This window comes from Schistocerca serialis, chromosome 8 (genome assembly GCF_023864345.2).
Source record: "Schistocerca serialis cubense isolate TAMUIC-IGC-003099 chromosome 8, iqSchSeri2.2, whole genome shotgun sequence".
NCBI lineage: Eukaryota > Metazoa > Arthropoda > Insecta > Orthoptera > Acrididae > Schistocerca > Schistocerca serialis.
In genome coordinates this window covers 332,741,277-332,759,396 of record NC_064645.1, presented here as the reverse complement: position 1 = coordinate 332,759,396, position 18,120 = coordinate 332,741,277, and the positions used below count along the sequence as shown (strand labels likewise).

General features: G+C 38.9%; 1 protein-coding gene across 1 annotated transcript in view; it reads right to left on the bottom strand.

Annotated features, from left to right (window-relative positions):
* LOC126416656 (mitogen-activated protein kinase 15) overlaps positions 1 to 18,120 on the bottom strand; it is a 198,290-nt gene that overhangs the window by 37,278 nt on the left and 142,892 nt on the right. Inside the window, exons 6-8 of the mRNA XM_050084455.1 lie at positions 15,258 to 15,450; positions 11,239 to 11,379; positions 8,389 to 8,570 (exon numbers count right to left, since the gene is read on the bottom strand). Of these exons, the coding sequence (XP_049940412.1) occupies positions 8,389 to 8,570; positions 11,239 to 11,379; positions 15,258 to 15,450 (516 nt within the window). The remainder of the gene's footprint in view (positions 1 to 8,388; positions 8,571 to 11,238; positions 11,380 to 15,257; positions 15,451 to 18,120) is intronic.

Sequence of the window (18,120 nt, the reverse complement as noted above, 5' to 3'; positions counted from 1 at the left end):
GTCGTCGACAAGGAATCCAGTTGAGCATACGGAATAGCATCAGAGACAATATTGACAGAGTCATCTATGGAGAACCCAAAAACGCGAAAGGCATCGAAACCAAAAAGATTTTCTGCGTTGCTCTGGTCAACCACAAATATGGGAACAGTGTGAAAGACGGATTTGTAAGATACCTCAGCCTCAGCATTAAACTGTCCCAAGAGAGAAATCTTCTGTTTATTGTACGTCCGTAATTGCCGAGTGACAGGTGACAGGAGTGGAGAACCCAACTCAAGATACGTCTGAGAATTAATTAAAGTGGCAGCAGAATCAGCATCCACTTTCATGCGAACATCTCGACCAAGGATTTGGACAGTGAGGAATAACTTCCCTGAAAGGGAAGAAGTGCAATTGACAGACAACACAGAATGAGAATCAGCGTCATGTTCATGAACATCATGTATGCGGTCGGATTTGCAGACAGAAGACACATGACCTTTCTTTTTGCAATTGTGACACACAGCCCAACGTTGGGGACAATCCTCGTGTGAATGTTTCATAAAACACCACGGACATGAAGGAAGTTGCCGGGGGTTTTGCTAGAATTTCTTAGCGGGTTGTTTACGGCTAGGCCGAGGCTGCGGGTGGGAGCGCACTGCGGCCACGTCGGCCGGCGGGGACGCGTCGCACGCGTCATCAACAGCGCACAGATGTTTTATTTCCCGACATCACCCCACGCCTCTATTTACGCCCCAGCAGCGCGAGAAATTTCAAAAGACTGCACAATGGAGAGAACTTCATCGAGAGTAGGATGCGCCAACTGAAGGGCACGTTGCCGAACTTCTTTGTTGGGCGCCGACCTGATAATAGCATCCCGTACCATGGAATCGGCATAGGATTCTTTGTGAACGTCAGTAACAAATTGACACTTTCGACTGAGGCTGTGAAGTTCAGCAGCCCAAGCGCGATAGGATTGATTCGGTTGTTTTTGACAACGATAAAAGGCAACACGAGAGGCTACCACATGCGTTTGCTTTTGAAAATAGACAGAAAGAAGTGAGCACATTTCAGCAAAGGACAAAGACGCAGGATCCTTCAAAGGAGCCAATTGCGACAACAACCGATACATCTGAAGTGAAATCCAGGAAAGGAACAGAGACTTACATGGTTGTTCGTCCGTGACATGAAATGCCAAGAAGTGCTGTCAAAGACGTTTTTCATAATCAGACCAGTCTTCTGCCGTCTCATCGTAAGGAGGAAAAGGAGGTATAACCAACGACGAGAAACGCCCCGCATTTGACGCCGTGATGAAATCGCAAATCGCCGCTGTTAGAAGCGTTTGCTGTTCAAGGAGATTTTGCAATAGTTGCTCGACAGTAGCCATGGAACCCTGTGGGTCAACGGTGAAAAGGAAAAATCCACTACCTCGTCGCCAATTGTTATAACGTCAAGTTTAACACATATATTTCAGAATGACACAACACATATAAGTCACTGAGCAAGACATGTGAACAAGGTAACATTCGAATGAACACTGAGTCCCAGTCTAGCGGCCGTTGCTCAGCTGGCCGCTTAGGTGGCGCAACCGCTGCATGGCTGGCCGACAGCGCCGCACGTAGATGACGCGCGTAATTGCGCGGCGGCGCTTTGAATGATCGGCGAGTCACAACACCCACCCTCTGTGATTACCCATATCTTGCAGGCTGAGTGGTTTCCTCTGAAACAGGACAGGTGACAGCATCTGGCTCAGTGACAGTGTCAGCCACAGACAGCACCTGGAACCTGTTTGTCACACAAACCAGGGAGGCCTTACGTGCGGCAACCTGGGAAGTCTTTTGCCGCCTGCTTTGCCCCAGTGCGATCTCCCACTTGATCACAGGTGAGGGGTCAACCTCAATGTGAGCAGTAACTGGGCTGGCCACTGATGACGACCCATCAGAGGACTCGGATGATCTGGACGTCTGTTGGATCCCCACAGCCGGCCCACAACAGTGGTGCCCATCCACTGCAGCCTCAAGCTGTGTAACCGAAGCCATCACAGCCTGAAGCTGAGAGCGAAGTGTCACCAACTCAGCTCACATCCGCACACAACAATCACAGTCCCTGTCCATACTAAAGACCATGGAAAACTAAACTATGCAGATAAACTGACTATTGGCACTTGCTGCACAACTCTACTGTAGACCCTGTCGAAAATGCAGGAACTGTGTCTAATAATACACAGATATTGAAAAACCTAACTACCGAAGCACTCAGGTGAAACTAAATAATTCACCCCTGATTAGTAACTTGTAATATGTCACAAATTATGTCAATATGATAGCTAGTTGTGTCTTACTCCCATTGTACTTTATTACAGATAAATTTGGTTGAAACTGTCCACCAGTTTAGGAGGAGATGTGGACACACAGACGCGCCACACTCACATGTGTGTTCAACACATTATATTGGAAAAATATCTCTCCTCCTCTCTCTCTTAGTCAGTCTCCTCCTCCATCTGTCTCTCTCCCCGTCTCCTCCACCCCATGTCTCTCTGGCAATTTCCTCCTCCCCTCTCTGTCCATCTCCTTGTCTTCCCCTCTCTGCTCTCTGTCCATCTATTCCCCCCACCCCCCATCCTCTTTCTGCCCACCTCCTCTTCCCACTATCTTCCTGCCCATCTCCTCTTCCACACATCTCTCTGTCAATCTCCTGCTGCCACCTTTCTCCTTGGCCATCTCCTCCTCCCTACATTTTTCTTCACAGCTCCTATACATTGAGTGCAAACAGGTGCAAGTCAATCAGTGCCTCCTGTATGTGGTGAACAGCAATCTATTGTAATTTACATTGTTGTTATTTCTGCTCTGTTTTTTCCATTGTAACAGAATACATTACATTTTGCATTAATACCAAACATGCTACGTAAATTTTTCCAGTCTTTATCTTGCAAATACATCTTGAATTCTTAAATTCCTTTTTCATTTAACATCCCTGTCGATTTCCAATTCTTTTTATTTATGTCGTGTAGCATAAAATGAAAGAATCTGTTGATAGTTGTAACCTGAGGGGTCATTAACTGTAAGAATAACACTATTAGTTTGCATTCTTCATGTGGCAATAAAATTTTGTCAGTAGCATTGCTTCTGACTCCTATAACTCTTGTTGGAAATTAGGGCTGTTAAATTGTGTAAATGACAAGAAACAAAAGAAAAGCTCTAGTCAGATATCAAGTAAAAATCTCCACATGACATTACCTCATTCTGTATGTAAGTTAGGAGGTTTAATAATACATTCAGCTAATTCATGAATTCATGAATTCATGAATTTACCTTATGGAGCCCTATGTACTGTGACTATTACTGTTAACTTTCCATGAAATTTTACTGTGCAGCCCAAACTTCAAAATGCTTATAACTGCAAAATCTAAGCATGCGTGTGTGTGTATGTGTGTGTGTGTGTGTGTGTGTGTGTGTGTGTATTCTTAGGGTAAATGACAACTCATTATTTTTCCATACCTCATCTGCAGTAACTGGTTGTAGAATTATATCCATCCACCTTCAGTAACTGAGGTAAATCCCAGCTGTGAAAGCCTACACTGTATGAATTTTCTATCCAAACTTGGAATTCTCTATCGGCTGTCAAATAATGTTCAGAAACAAATATTACATGTAAGTCATTTCATCTGAACAAATCAGAAGTTCATTGATTTTATTTTTTAATCCTCTAACATTTTTGTGCAGTAGACTTATTTTAACCTTGTTTCTGATCTTTGCATGTTTCAGGCTCAAAATTTTCAGTTATGACACTTCTTTCAATACTAGTAGACTAAAATCTGAGTTACTATGAGGATATTCTTGAAAGTGGTAGTGTTCTCCCTTATAGATTCTGGTAGTGAACCAAACAATTTCCCTTCACACTTTCTACTGAAATGTAGGCCTTGAAATATGCAAAAGTACGATCTTGATAAAAATTCAAGATGTTGCAGAGACTGGCATCTTTCTTTAAATGTTCAGAGATGTAAAACTGCACTGTTCAAAAAACAGACAAAGAAACATGATATTGTATGACTACAATGAGTCACAGGTGAAATTAGTCTAGACATAAAAATACATGGGAGTCACAATTTGTGGGAATGTGAAATGGAATAATAGGTAAAGAAGGTCAAAGACCTCAGTTCATTGGTAGGGTACAGGGAATACACAGTCAGTACACAAAGGAGGTGGCTTATAAAACAATCATGTGATCCAGCCTTGAATATAAGTATGTGGGATCCATACTATATACGACTGACAAAAGATTTGAATGTATATGAGGAAAGACAGCATGAATGATCACTGGTTTGTCTGATCCCCAGTAGAGTGACATAGAAACACTGAAAAACATGAACTGGCAGACACTAACACGGAAGTCAACTATCCCACAAAAGCATTTTTACAAAGTCTCAAGAACCAGTATTAAATGAGGAAACTAGGAATATACCACAGCTCCCTACTGAAATGTGTCAGATTGGAATCTACTGGGTTGGCAAGTCTGGTACAAGTCAGCATCTCTGGGACACAGAGGAGTCTGGGTAGATAGAAGAGTGACCATGTGTTGCCAGTGTCTAGAGAAACAGTGCAGAGTAAGGGCCACAACTACACACATGGCTGTACATCATAATATACTACTACATACTGTCTGTATTATGAGAACTGTTTTGAGTTTTACTAAAAATTAGCAAAGAAAGTGCTTTTTGTATGTATGTTGTAGCAAATAAGAATAAACTGATGTTAAGTTTCAAATGTCATAAATCATTCAGACATTTCATGTGATGTGTGACTACAGGATACTAGCGATGGATGTAAGTAAAATAAAAAGTGTAGAGTGCATGCAGTACAATATGGCCAGTAGAGGTGCAGTCGGCTGGGCAAGCATGATGTGAGCAGTAATGGTGGAGGTTGTGGGTGGGGAAATGTTGAGCATTAAGAGATATTCTTTGTCCATTTTCTGCATTGACATGTGCACAACCTGCAATCCTTCTCAAACAATTTTGCAGAAACTGTTTGGTACAAAAATTTCTTTTTTGCATTACTTATAACTTTATGTGTCAACATCATGATAAATTGCTCAACATTTTGTTAATGGTCATAGTTACTGTGATATTTTATATTTAAGTAGCACATTGCCCAATATTTGGAAAGTTTGCAATGAAAAACAGGGTTCACTATGATTTTGTGTTTGGTGCATATTACATCATATGTTGCAGCATATGAAATTTAGCTAAAATATTGAATTTTTTCTTAGACTTGGGAGGATGTCTCTACCTGAAACTGGTCTTGAGAAAATCGATTTTAAGAAGTTCACTCATTTGCAAGCCAGAATGTAACGAGACGTTGGTCCTTTTGAAACTGGTACCTTTACTCCTTCATTTGATCTATTTCTCCAATCATTGGGTGTAGTAAGCAAACTGTGAATATATGTTTCATCAACATATATATGATAGATCTATCCTCTAAATTGTACATTTTTACTTTATTTACATAGTCAATATGTTTACTGTATACTTCTAAACATTCCGTTCACACCTTCTTGTTATCTGTTGTTTTGGGCCACTTGGTAAATATTAGACATGTTAATTAAAAAAAAGTGTAAGTAATTTACTGACATTCAAAAACAGAAACTGATGTACCAGAAGCCTAACTTGTGACATAGTACTGTAATTAAAAAATACTTTCCCTAAAAGACATATTTTCTATGATTATGGGAAAACATGACTCGATGTGGAAATTGTGTATCAGTCACCGCACAACTTATTCGTCAAAATCATCTAAATGTAAGACTTTTTTTCTCTTTCTTCCACTTTTTTTCTGGAGTAGAGAAACTCTCAGAGCTATCAGCAAGTACATTTTTCGCCCTCTTTCTTTACTCTACTTATTATCCATAGTGAAACACCAGTAGCAGTCTGAACTCATTTTATGATACTTTTTAATGGGATTTTAATCCCTCATTTCCCTCTCCCAACATAAATTTAATTATACTGTAAACTATTCATTGTTTCTAGCTATGCAGAACTCTCCCAGTGCCTACAGTGCCTGGAGACCACAATGCCATGTTGCATGTAGCAGAACAACCACTAGACAGCACGGACAACAGACAGCAGTTGATTGAAGTGGACTCCCCTTCTGAACAAACAAATGAACTCACCCAGTCCTTCAGATGAAAATTCGTCATTGCACATTGGCCATGGTATCATAGGCAGTCTCTACTAGCAAGTATCAAACCAATAATTCAAGCAATGCTAAATGGCAGGTGAGCAGTTAAATATCAACACTGACGCTTACTGCAGTAACTGATATTACAAAGAAATGCAGTAATTGTAGGTATCAAGGAGTTTAACACAGGGTGGCACATGAAAAACTGGTCCAGAGTACAGATTACCTCCCAGTTATGTATGAATTGTTGCCCACCTCAAGCAGCTACAACAACAAACAGATAAACATGTAATAATTGGATAATAAGGAAATAATAAATAAGCTAATACAAAGGTCTGTATTTACTGAACTGATCTTACATTAGGTGTTGAAAACGATCTCTTTCAATGCACTTTTACATGCACCCTAATATGTTAACATACACCTTGTGAAAGTCTTCTGTATAAATTCTCAAAATTTCATTACGAGTATGGTCCTTCAAATTTTGTAATGTCATTATGTTATTTGTGTGCACTTTTCCTTTAGAATGCTCCACAGATAAAACTCCCAAGTGGTTAGGTCCAGCAAATGTGGTGGCTACAATCCTTTGCCGACAGTCCTTTCTTCTACAAATCTTTGATGAGATATTTACTTCACATGTCTAGCTGCAATGACTTTCATACCGATAATACAAAACATAGTCACAACAGCTTTGAAACAATAGATGACAACTGGTAGATAACAATGATCAGTCTAGTACTCAGTACTCCAGTACTTTTAGTGCCACCCTGTAGTAACACGACTGTGATATCTGGGTACTGAATTTCTGATTCTATAAATATAAATAATATCAGAATATATGGTCCCCATGAGAGATAGCTGAAATGTTTCAAAATCCTTTAAAAAAGAAACTGAAAGACAATTGGAACACTACTTTCATAAAAAGCAATGTTAACACATGAAAATTTAAGTTGAGGAAACAAAAAGCTTTCAATCAGAAGCTAGCAATCACGTACCAATTTAGTGCTTGCTGTTGATACTTGACTTTTAATGAGCAGTGAATTACACAGAATTATATCACACATTCCTGAATATAGTCATAATTTGTCAATCATTTCAATTGACAGTGATTTAGCTTTCTGGGCTGTGAGTATACTAAACAGTTCAAACAAAAATAGAAGCTTGCAATGAATGGAAATACTAGTAGTATTACTCTTACACTATATATATGTGTGTGATGCTGTTGCCAAAAGTTTCTTCATTAAAACAATATTCCTCCAAATCAAGCTCCATAGAACCACATGTGTATTAAAATATCTCTTACCATTACTAATAACAGCGCCCAGTGTAATTTTTACTTTACTTTGTGGTTCCTGTAATTCCCTTTCACCCCCATATCTGCCCACCTGCTCCTCACCCCACTTTCTGTCGATCTCCTCCTCACCACCTCTCTGCCAATTTTCTCCTCTAAACTCGCTAGCCCATCTCTTCTGCCCTCCCGTAACTGTCCATCTCCTTATCTCCCCCCCCCCCCCTTTCAGCCCATCTCCTCTTCCATCTCCTCTTTCTGCCCATTTCCATCTCCCCCCCTCTCTCTATCTGCCCAATTCTGCTCTCCTCCCCCCCCCCCTGCCAACTGTCCATCTCGTCCTCTCCCCTATACCTCTGTCCATATGTTCAACCCCCCTCTCTGCCCATCTACTCCTCCTCAACAGTCTGTCCATCACATCCTGCTCCTACTCTCTCCCTACTCCCTATCCATCCCCTCCTGTATCCATTTCAACCATCCCCCAGTCATGTCCTTGCACATCTGTAGCCACTGGAAAACAGATTTAGCAAAAAATACCAATACTAGTACAACATAATATGCTTGTCACACAGGGCAGTCTACACATCTGTGGTTGGAAACTGTTTCTTGCTCCTGATGTGTAGGCTGCCCCACAAAGCAAGTCAATAAGGTAGGCTGATACTATTCACACACAATACATTCATCAAACAGGCCAGCCTTCACAACAGGAGCTGAAAAAAAATGTGTTTCTCCATATATCCACTCCACTGGAGGTAGGAGGTTATAAACCTCACAAATGTGATACTTGAGAAATTTGCTGTTTGAGTGCCAAGTTTGGCAGAAATTGTCCCAGAGTTTTGGGAGGTGATCCCAGACATATATTCACATGTATATACATACATACTACATACATACAGGCATAAATACATGCTTACAGTCTACTATTGTACATACATAATAAAAAAGACTCACTTCTCTGTAAATGGTCAACAGCTCTGGGGATTTTATGTGATGTTGCTGGCAAAGCTGTTGCTGATATAGTGCCAACTGCACTGTTATGCCCATTATATCGGAAGCCCAGTGTCCCACCATAATTAGTCACCAGAGGCCGCTGCAGAATGCCAGGAGCAGAATAGCACTGACATAATAATGGCCTGAAACAGTTACAACCAAACCAGCCTAAAGTTCTGAAAGAGTGCTTAATCACAGGCACAGTTATGTTTGCATTTGATATGGCAGCGTAAACTGAACAGCAGATGGCATCTTACCTCGAATAAAAAGATCAAAGTCCTCGTGATGTGACTTCCTTATTTTAGTGATTTTGAAGTTGTAATGAGATACTCATACAGTACTCAAGTAATTGTTTTTGGTTTCTAAATTCATGTTGTGATACAATGACATTAAAGAAAATCTTTGAATAAGGCTTTCCAGTCTGTTGTGTGACTGCTGGTTGGTGGTACCCTTTCTAATTTTTTGTTTATTGTCAATATTTCAGCAATCATGGCCAAGAAAACCATCACAGCATTGATAACAGTGGAGATATTCTTTTTCTTCCAGTTTAAGGTTCTCTTTGTATTACACCAACTAACAACAGATCACTATTTGGTTCTGTAGTTAATTTTTTTTCCCCACAGGATTAGGATTCAACATTCCATCCTTCACTCAGAACGAGGTGAAGAAAGCAGTGGAGACTGCATCCTGATAAGATTCCATCACAAAGTTTCTGGCCACTTATTACTCAGCTGTGGTATAGCTGAGATATTACACAGGAATCACCATTGTACGTACCGAACTTGCTTCACCCACCACCACCACCACCACCACCACCACCAGTGACCTTATGGTACTTGCCACTTTTCCACTCAATTACCCATGACTGCCCACCCTCACAAGCACATACTAACATACTAGGAACAGTCTTGGGACAAGGTGTCAACATATGTTTTAGTCAAGGCTGAAAGCAGATGGCTGGCCAGTTACTGTACCAAGTTTTAGACATAATTGCCAACAATCAGCATTCCACTGACATCTGCTGTACATCCGTCACAACTAATGTCCATACAGCAAACCTCCAAAATAGTAGTTGAACATCTGGAAAACAACAGGAGCTGGGTATAAGTGGAACCATTACTGACCACTACATCACTTCTGGCAACAACATCAGTGGGACCTTACCAGCACTGAAGTTCTACCACTACAAAACACAAATCAAACATACCCAGCACTTACATGTGTTCTCCAGCTCCCAGCATGCAGTAGTCACTGGTGGAGATCCCAATGGTGACCTGAATCCCTCCCTCTAAAACTCTAATACTGTCCAGGGTACTTCCACCCCAATGAGCCTATTAAAGGCAAGGAAGGATTTAAAATCATTGCCAGGCATCAAAATGGATACAAAGGCTGATGTGGTTGGGAAGGTACCACAAGTGTATAGTACACAACCACAGCTTCAGAGTGACCAGAATCAGATCCACTGGTCATCAATCTATGTTATAATACTGCTACACTCCAGGCACTGCCAACACTTAGTGTTAAATATACTATGGATAAATGTTTTCTCACTTGTTCCACTATGCCTATGGCTATAGATTTGGCTCTTTTTTATCAGAGTTTAAAGTTGACAATATTATGAAAAGGATAGATTGCTATTCACCATATAGGAGAGATGTTGAGTCGCAGACAGGCACAACAAGAAGACTACTAAGCATGTAACCTTTAGTAGTCTTTTTGTTGTGCCTGTCTGAGACTTGACATCTTTGCTATTGGCCATTATTCCATTCTGGATCTTTCATTGTTACAGTTTAAAGTTGGGTTGACACAACATGCTACAGTTGTATCTGGATCAGAATAACAAAGTAATTGACAGCTAGTTGTTTACAGCACAGATAAAATAGCAACAATCAGCAATCACAGAATGAGCTTGGTCATGCCTGCTATTCTGTTCACCATTGTCATTTCACTCTGTTGCCACAAGTGTCAGTTGCCACAGTCAGGTGCAGATGACATTGTGATTTGGAACATAACAATTGATTTGTTTACATTGTTTATCTGTATGGTGTATTTGTTTTACACAGCAGAATGTCCCAAACTAGTTGTGAAGGTATGAAAAAAGGTAAGAGAGACTAATATCAACCTGGTAAGCAAACCCTACACTGCACATTAACAGGTAGCATGTGATGTATCCAGAACAGAAATATCCAGCTGCTGCAACCAAATTGTGTGTGCAGATGATTCTGAACTGGCAACATTGCCCTTATTATGCTCTAGCATCAATCACCTTCTTACTTTGATGTAGGTATTAGGGACACAAATTATCTTTGTGCTCCTTAAGACGGGACAGCGCTTTGTATACAACATACTAAAAACCACTACTGTAGGCTATTGTTGCTGCTGCTGCAGTAGTCTTCAGTCCAAAGACTGCTTTGATGCAACTCTTCATTCTAGTCTATCCTATGCAAGTTTCTTCATATCTGGATATCAGTGTTTAAAAAGTGTATATTGCCACCAATATGTGGGCCTGGCATTCAAACAGACACTAAATTACTGCCAGTCAGTTTATTCTGTAATTACTAAAGTGTGTTGTCCTGATTCTAAAATTTAATACCTTCTCTACCCATTCTACCACAGCCATGTCTCCTGTCATTACAATTCAAGTATTTACTGGTATGTTGATTTTAAAGTTCTGATGCACAGTTACAAACAGAGATGGAATCTATTAAACCACTCTGGAATGTAATTCACACAATCAGGGATCTGATTTACAGCAAAACATAAATAACACATAAAGTGTTACGTTACACTTGAGTAGCATAGTAAACCTACCTGGGCCTATCGTGATGTTTCCTTCTATCCATTAATTCATACAATTTGCGTCTGTAGTCATCCACAGAAAGTTTCACATCATCACGGAGAGGTAGTAGAACATTACGTTTCAGTTTCGGTTCTCGATCTTTGTCATGAAACCTAGCAAACCAAAAATTATTTTACTCTCATACTTAAAAAAAAAAAGATGTTTTTGGCTTATTTAATAATCCTCAAATGTTTGAGCAGCAGTTATATGTTTCAAATACATATAAAGTAAGTTTTCACAAAAAGTTAAAAAAGCCTATTTTGAATCAACTGTGATATCCACTACCACAACCAAAAGAATAGATGTAACTGCATCCTGAAGAAACTTCCTCATATATAATGCAGCAAAACTAATTTTTCAAAAATTGAGGAATAAACTAAACTGATACCATTTTACCACTACTATAAATTATCTGTAATGTGGATTTTGGGTTTGGTAAGTTGTAAATGCCTGAATATTTACAGAATATGATTTGCTTTTAAATGAGTAAATGACAAGAAATGATGAAACATAATGAAAAAGTTAAGAAATACAAAGAAAGAACGAAATGCAATGCCCCCATTGTTGACAATGACATCAGAATACAAGCTATGATGTGCTAGAAAATTAGGCATGGCATTTTAATGAAATCATCCAACCATTTGCACTTAAATAACTTGGAGAAATTGCACGAAACATAAAGCTGGATTATCTCACAGATTTTAATAGCATTCTGAATGCGAGTCCAGTTTCCTAGCCACTGTGCCACTTTACATGGTAAGAAGGAGACAGAAAATGTGAGTTGTACTAGTGCTAGAGCAAAGGGAAAGCAACATCAAATACTCATTTGAGAGTTACAGAACACACAAGAATGGATGTGGAAGGAGCTGTGGCCTAAAAACTGAGATGGAAATTCTTTAGTGTTAAGAATGAATTGTTGGTAATGAATAAGTAAAAGCAAATACAAAATCAAAAGAAATTATATGATGTAAATAAAAATGGAAGACATATAAAGGCAAAAAATGGGATAAAACCAATGATACATAAACAGCTTTCATAAGGAAAGAAAGTCACAGTGGTATAAACTTTTCTTGGATTTCAAATAACAATGACCAGCAGTTAATGTGGAAAGAAAATCATGTAAACATATTTTTATTAAATTTTTAAATCTCTATACATGGTGCTATGATTTTGTCTAATTCTGAGATCAACTCTAAAAGATTTTGTCAAATATGTGACTTTAGTTCACCAAATTGGACAAACTGTAACTGATTTTACTAAAAAATTAAGTTTATATTATTAAATGACAAATTATTTTGTCCTGTGTTTTTGACTGTTTCGTGAAAGTAATTTTTATGAAATATTTAAGTTTATATCACTGAAGTGAAAAAAAAAAGAAACACAAGACGGATATACATGAAAAATTATGATTTTAATCGAAGAGGCAAGTATGTGGTTAAAGTGACAGAGTGGGACTAATCTCTTTATGGAAGATTTGGAGGATAGTGTGCTCTAGTCAATGAAATTAAAACCTATGTGCTTTTGACGATATGTCGGTAACACCTTTGTAACCTGTCCCTATGGCACTGAATCGCTGGATGCATTTTTATAATATCTAAATTCTCCTCAGTCAAATATCAAGTTTATGATGAAGACAGAGAAAAATGGTGAAGTACTGTTCCTGGACATGTTGAGAAAAGAGGATGGTATACTGTGACATGCTGAGTACCATAAACATACACAAGTGGACTTATACTTACAGACCATTAGCTGCCACCATCCTGCACAATGAAGTAGGACACTTAGGGCATTGGTCCATAGAGCATAAGCCTCATCAGATCCAGACAACTTATCCATTTGGCTACGCCACCTCAGTACCATATTCTTACAGAATGGATACTCCAAACAGGAGTTTCGCCATGCCTTACACCCAGCACAAGTTACACAAAGTGAGGAGTTGGAAGAAATCAATCGATCAATCAATCAAAGTGAAGAACAAATAGGAATGGTCATCTTGCCATACAATGGTGGTGTTTCTTTGAAAATCAGAAAACTACAGAAGAAATAGTTAAATGTTTCTTCTGTCTACCAATGAAACTCACAGCACTTTTAAGCTCAGTGAAAGACAATCTTGGTTTTAAAAGGCCTGGTTTCTATAAAATTCCCTACGGCTGCAGGACATTGTACATTGGACTGATTGTTGCACTGTGGAAGATGGATGCACCAAATATTGACAACAAACAAGTCTGGACCAACCAGAGAAATCTGCAATGACCAATCATTGTACTAGTATGGGGCACGATATGAACCACAAAAATATCTTGTCGATGTCTTCATACTGTAACAGTATTCTCAAAGAAGAGGTGGAAATTCACTGTTCAACAAATCTGCTGAACAAACACAGGATACCAGCTTAGGACAGCATGGTATCCAGTTCTGTCTATGTTAAAATCACAGTCCATGTTAAAATTACAGTGATCACAAGGGACATTTGGCAAGGATTGGCACATGCCAGTGCAGACATGTATATCAGCATGTGGCTCCCTAGGTTGGCTGACAGCATTCCATGCACAGTATGACTAACAGCCTTTAGATGTGTGCCAAAGCTTTGGTTCATCATCCAGCTGGTAACATAGTTGTCTCCTACTAACAAGCACCAAACTTTAGCTATTGGTCACTAAATCTGGCATGTTTATGTCTGTGAGTTTTCTTCTTGGGTTAGCATAAATAGGAGGTTTCAGTCACAGTTCAGCAATGTGTTCACCACACCTAATGACGTCAGTACGTTTCCCTGATGAAATAGACTGAGGACAGAGCGAAGTGGCGCAGTGGTTAGCACACTGGACTCGCATTCGGGAGGACGATGGTTCAATCCCGCATCTGGCCATCCTGATTTAGGTTTCACTAAATCGCTCCAGGCAAATGCCGGGATGGTTCCTTTGAAAGGGCACGGCCGACTTCCTTCCCCATCCTTCCCTAATCCAATAAGACCAATGACCTCGCAGTTTGGTCTCTTCCCCCAAACAACCCAACCAACACCCCCCTCCCCCACCGCTGATGAAATATTGTGGGAATTTCACAACAATGTCCATCATCTCGTCTGAGTATCATTTATATGACAATATTAATGTTTTTCTGAAAAAATTATGAAGTCAAAGGACATGAAAAATGTTAAATCACACTTCTTTGATTCCCTTTTGCAACTGAGAAGATCATTGTCCGCCAGAGATGGTTCCTATATATCCTGGTGTCTGAGTGACTTACTGACTCTTCCTAATAATCTACCCTTCTTTCCTCTATGAGGAAGTATCTAACAGTTCCAAAAGCTTTTAAATAATTCTACTGGCATTACTTCACATCCTGAAGGTAAGTAATGAAAGTCATTCTGCCTGTTTTTAACTCTGTTTTATTATTACCAAAATCTGTCGTATATCATAGTGCTTGTGTGGTTCATAAAGAGAAATCTTAACACACAATATAGAATAATTTAGTTGCAATTGGGTGTGCAGTATAGTCACTGGACTACAACTATGCCATGTAACTACTTCATGACACCTGAAATCAAGCCTGTAACTCTTACGTCCAGCCGACAACTGTGCAATATAGACAAGTACACTGATTGTAACCCACAGAATATGAATTTAATATGTTATATTTAACTCTTGAGAATGGCTACATACCCAAAACTACTTAGTAGTGAAAAATATAAAATAAAAGGATAGTTTAACCCTGCCAACGAAGTCAACTGGCAGTTTGATAACATTCAAGACACAATATTGAAGTGACAATAGGCATAGATTCACAGAAAACTTTTAATTTTATAAGAGAATTGCACGTTAATACTATTAAGTAAACAGTAATAATAGTGATCCTTGGAGCAATAAATCTTTAAAACAGTAGGATTTATATATAATGAAATGGCTATTCCAAAAATTTAATTAGTGGAACATCAACTGCTTCAAGCTATTATTAAATTACTATTGTGCATAAGTTACAAATGATTTGCAAGTACCTTAATACATAAGGATGTTCAAGGGCCTGCTCTGCAGTCAGTCTTTTATCTGGATTGAAAACTACCAGTCTGCAAACAAGATCTACAGCATCTGGGGATGAATTGCTCAACAATTCACGTAAGCTCTTATGTGGCCCTGGGGGTGGTTTCTGAAGAAGTGAACTGCCATAACCAGCAAAAATTGATTTCAAGTCTGCAACAAAAATATTAGCTCAGTTTTAGAAAAAAAGGTGCTCCTGAAGTATAAAATGGTTCAAATGGCTCTGAGCACTATGGGACTCAACTGCTGAGGTCATTAGTCCCCTAGAACTTAGAACTAGTTAAACCTAACTAACCTAAGGACATCACAAACATTCATGCCCGAGGCAGGATTCGAACCTGCGACCATAGCGGTCCTGCGGTTCCAGACTGCAGCGCCTTTAACCGCACGGCCACTTCGGCCGGCCTGAAGTATAAGGTCACACTCTCTCAGCAGTATAGATGAAATTCATGAATGACAAATCATACTGACAAACAATAATTTTTTACACAGATGACAACATATATACGAAGGACATGATGTGCAGTTATGTTGAAGCATGATATAAGTATAACAGTAATCCAAATTTACATCACACTTTGGTGAAAATGCAGAGAACTAAATTGCAGGTTGAAATTAAAATCATCATTACCTCATACCAAGAAGATATCAAGATATTGCTGCCCAGTAAGTTCCATTGACTTCCACCTAATAATGACAGACTCTATCATTAGGACATTGCATTTCATTTCATTATTTACTGTGTGATATGTATATATTTCTGATCTGCCACTTTGCTAAGTGTTTGGCACTGTTATACTTCCAAAATAGCTTGTGAAGTACCCACTGCTCCTCAGAACACTTTCCAATTGTTGTATTTCGCATCTGAAGTGTTGTGGCTCACATATTCATCTTCCTCACATTACAAGCATATTAATCATGCCTCGTAGATTAGGCAAAGGACAATGGTAGCTTCCAAAATTCTCAAATACACACATTTATTTACATTGAAAAACAATGATATTTGGGGTGATGTATTCAACTGAATCACAAACACTGATTTGTTACAAAAATAATTTATACGTCCAAAACACTTTTACCAGTAACTTATGAAAATATGGTTTTGGAAGCATTCAAAAATTCTCTAAATTAGCCTTTTCCTCATGTAACTGTACAATGAAATTAGAGAACAACTGTTTTGAATGAGGATAGGTCTACTGTTCTCAAAAATTTTAAAAGAGCATAATTAAGTTTAAGGCTATAATGGATAATAACAGAACAGGTTTATCATGGCACTCACAAATGTATTGTGGTATATTTTGAAATTTTGAACAAACGGGTATAGATGCAATCAATTAAAGAAGTGACACGAATAACAAAATATGCAAACCTAGAACTTCAAATCAGCACACAAATCTTGTATATGCACAAAGGAAAATCTCACAGTTGGCTTTTATATATAAATAAACATGTACATTGCATGGATTTTTTACTTAGCTGTTTCTGTGCACACTTCTACACTGGTGTGCTGAAGAACAACACTGCAGAATAAGTTCATCTTGGTCAAAATTGCTAAAATGTGCTGCACCAACAAAGTACAGCTTCTGCCTGTTGTAGCTAGTATATAGTTGGTGAATATTCAACATCACAAAAACTTGTTACGAAAATCATGACAAAATTGGCTTCAAAGGTAGCACTTCATCAGTGCAAAGGAATTTAAAAGAGGTTGCTTTCAAATATGTTCAAAACAGAGTTTTTAATTGAAAGAAGTGACACAGGTGCAGCACAAACCATATCCCCTATAAATACGCATGAGATAAAAGAAAGAGGTAATTTAACCTCAATGAAACGTAGGTGAACCAGAATCATTCCAGGAATACCCGCTGGAAAATGAGTGACAGTACTGGCAGTTTGAAAGTTCCCATAGCAAAAGGTTCTCGGATAATTATTCTGCATACTAACTCTTCTTCTAATTTTATTCCTCAGAGTAAACTTGTATTTAGGTGTAAGGAAAACAGCACGGCCTACCATTCAGACATGACACTTCCAGTTTCAAGGACTGGCTCACTGAACAATTCTTGCTTCAAAGTTGGTCATTGTAATGTACCATGCCAGTTATCATTTAGCTGTTACAGAGAGAACACCAATTGTGAACACTAGGAAAGCAAATATTGTGCTCTGGCTTAAAAATAAAAGTATTCTGAACAGTATAAACCAGACTTGTGTTGAATTCCTCCAGCTGATTAATATATACAAGTCATGAGACACACCATACAAACTTAACTTCCTTGCACGTGAATGTGCTCACACAGTTTTGAGTGCACTCACGTATCACTGTCAGTACAGCCCAATGGAATTAATTTGGTCACAGGTTAAAGACTATATTGTAGGGAAAAAAATCATTCAAGATAGCAGACAGTGAATGGCTCATGCATTAATCAATAGACAACATCCCTCATTCAGCATGGGTACACTGTGTGTGGCATACTGAAAAGCTTCAAGAAAAAGACTTTGGTAGAGGGGTGAAAATGCATGTAAGCCTTGAACCTACCATCAAAAATTCACCATCAGACTATATTAACATGCAGACTTCAATTTCTTTAAAAAATGTGTTGGTCAACATATCACTTACATACAGAGTCTGTCAGGGTTTGTATCCTATGAAGTATGCAAACCATACAGAGAGGAGACAAAAGTCAAAGGACTCCTCCTAACATTGTGTCGGACCTCCTTTTGCCTGGTATAGTGCAGCAACTGAACTTGGCATAGACTCAACAGGTCGCTGGAAGCTTCTTGAGACACACTACCTCTATAGCTCTCAGTGATCGCAAAAGTGTTGTCGGA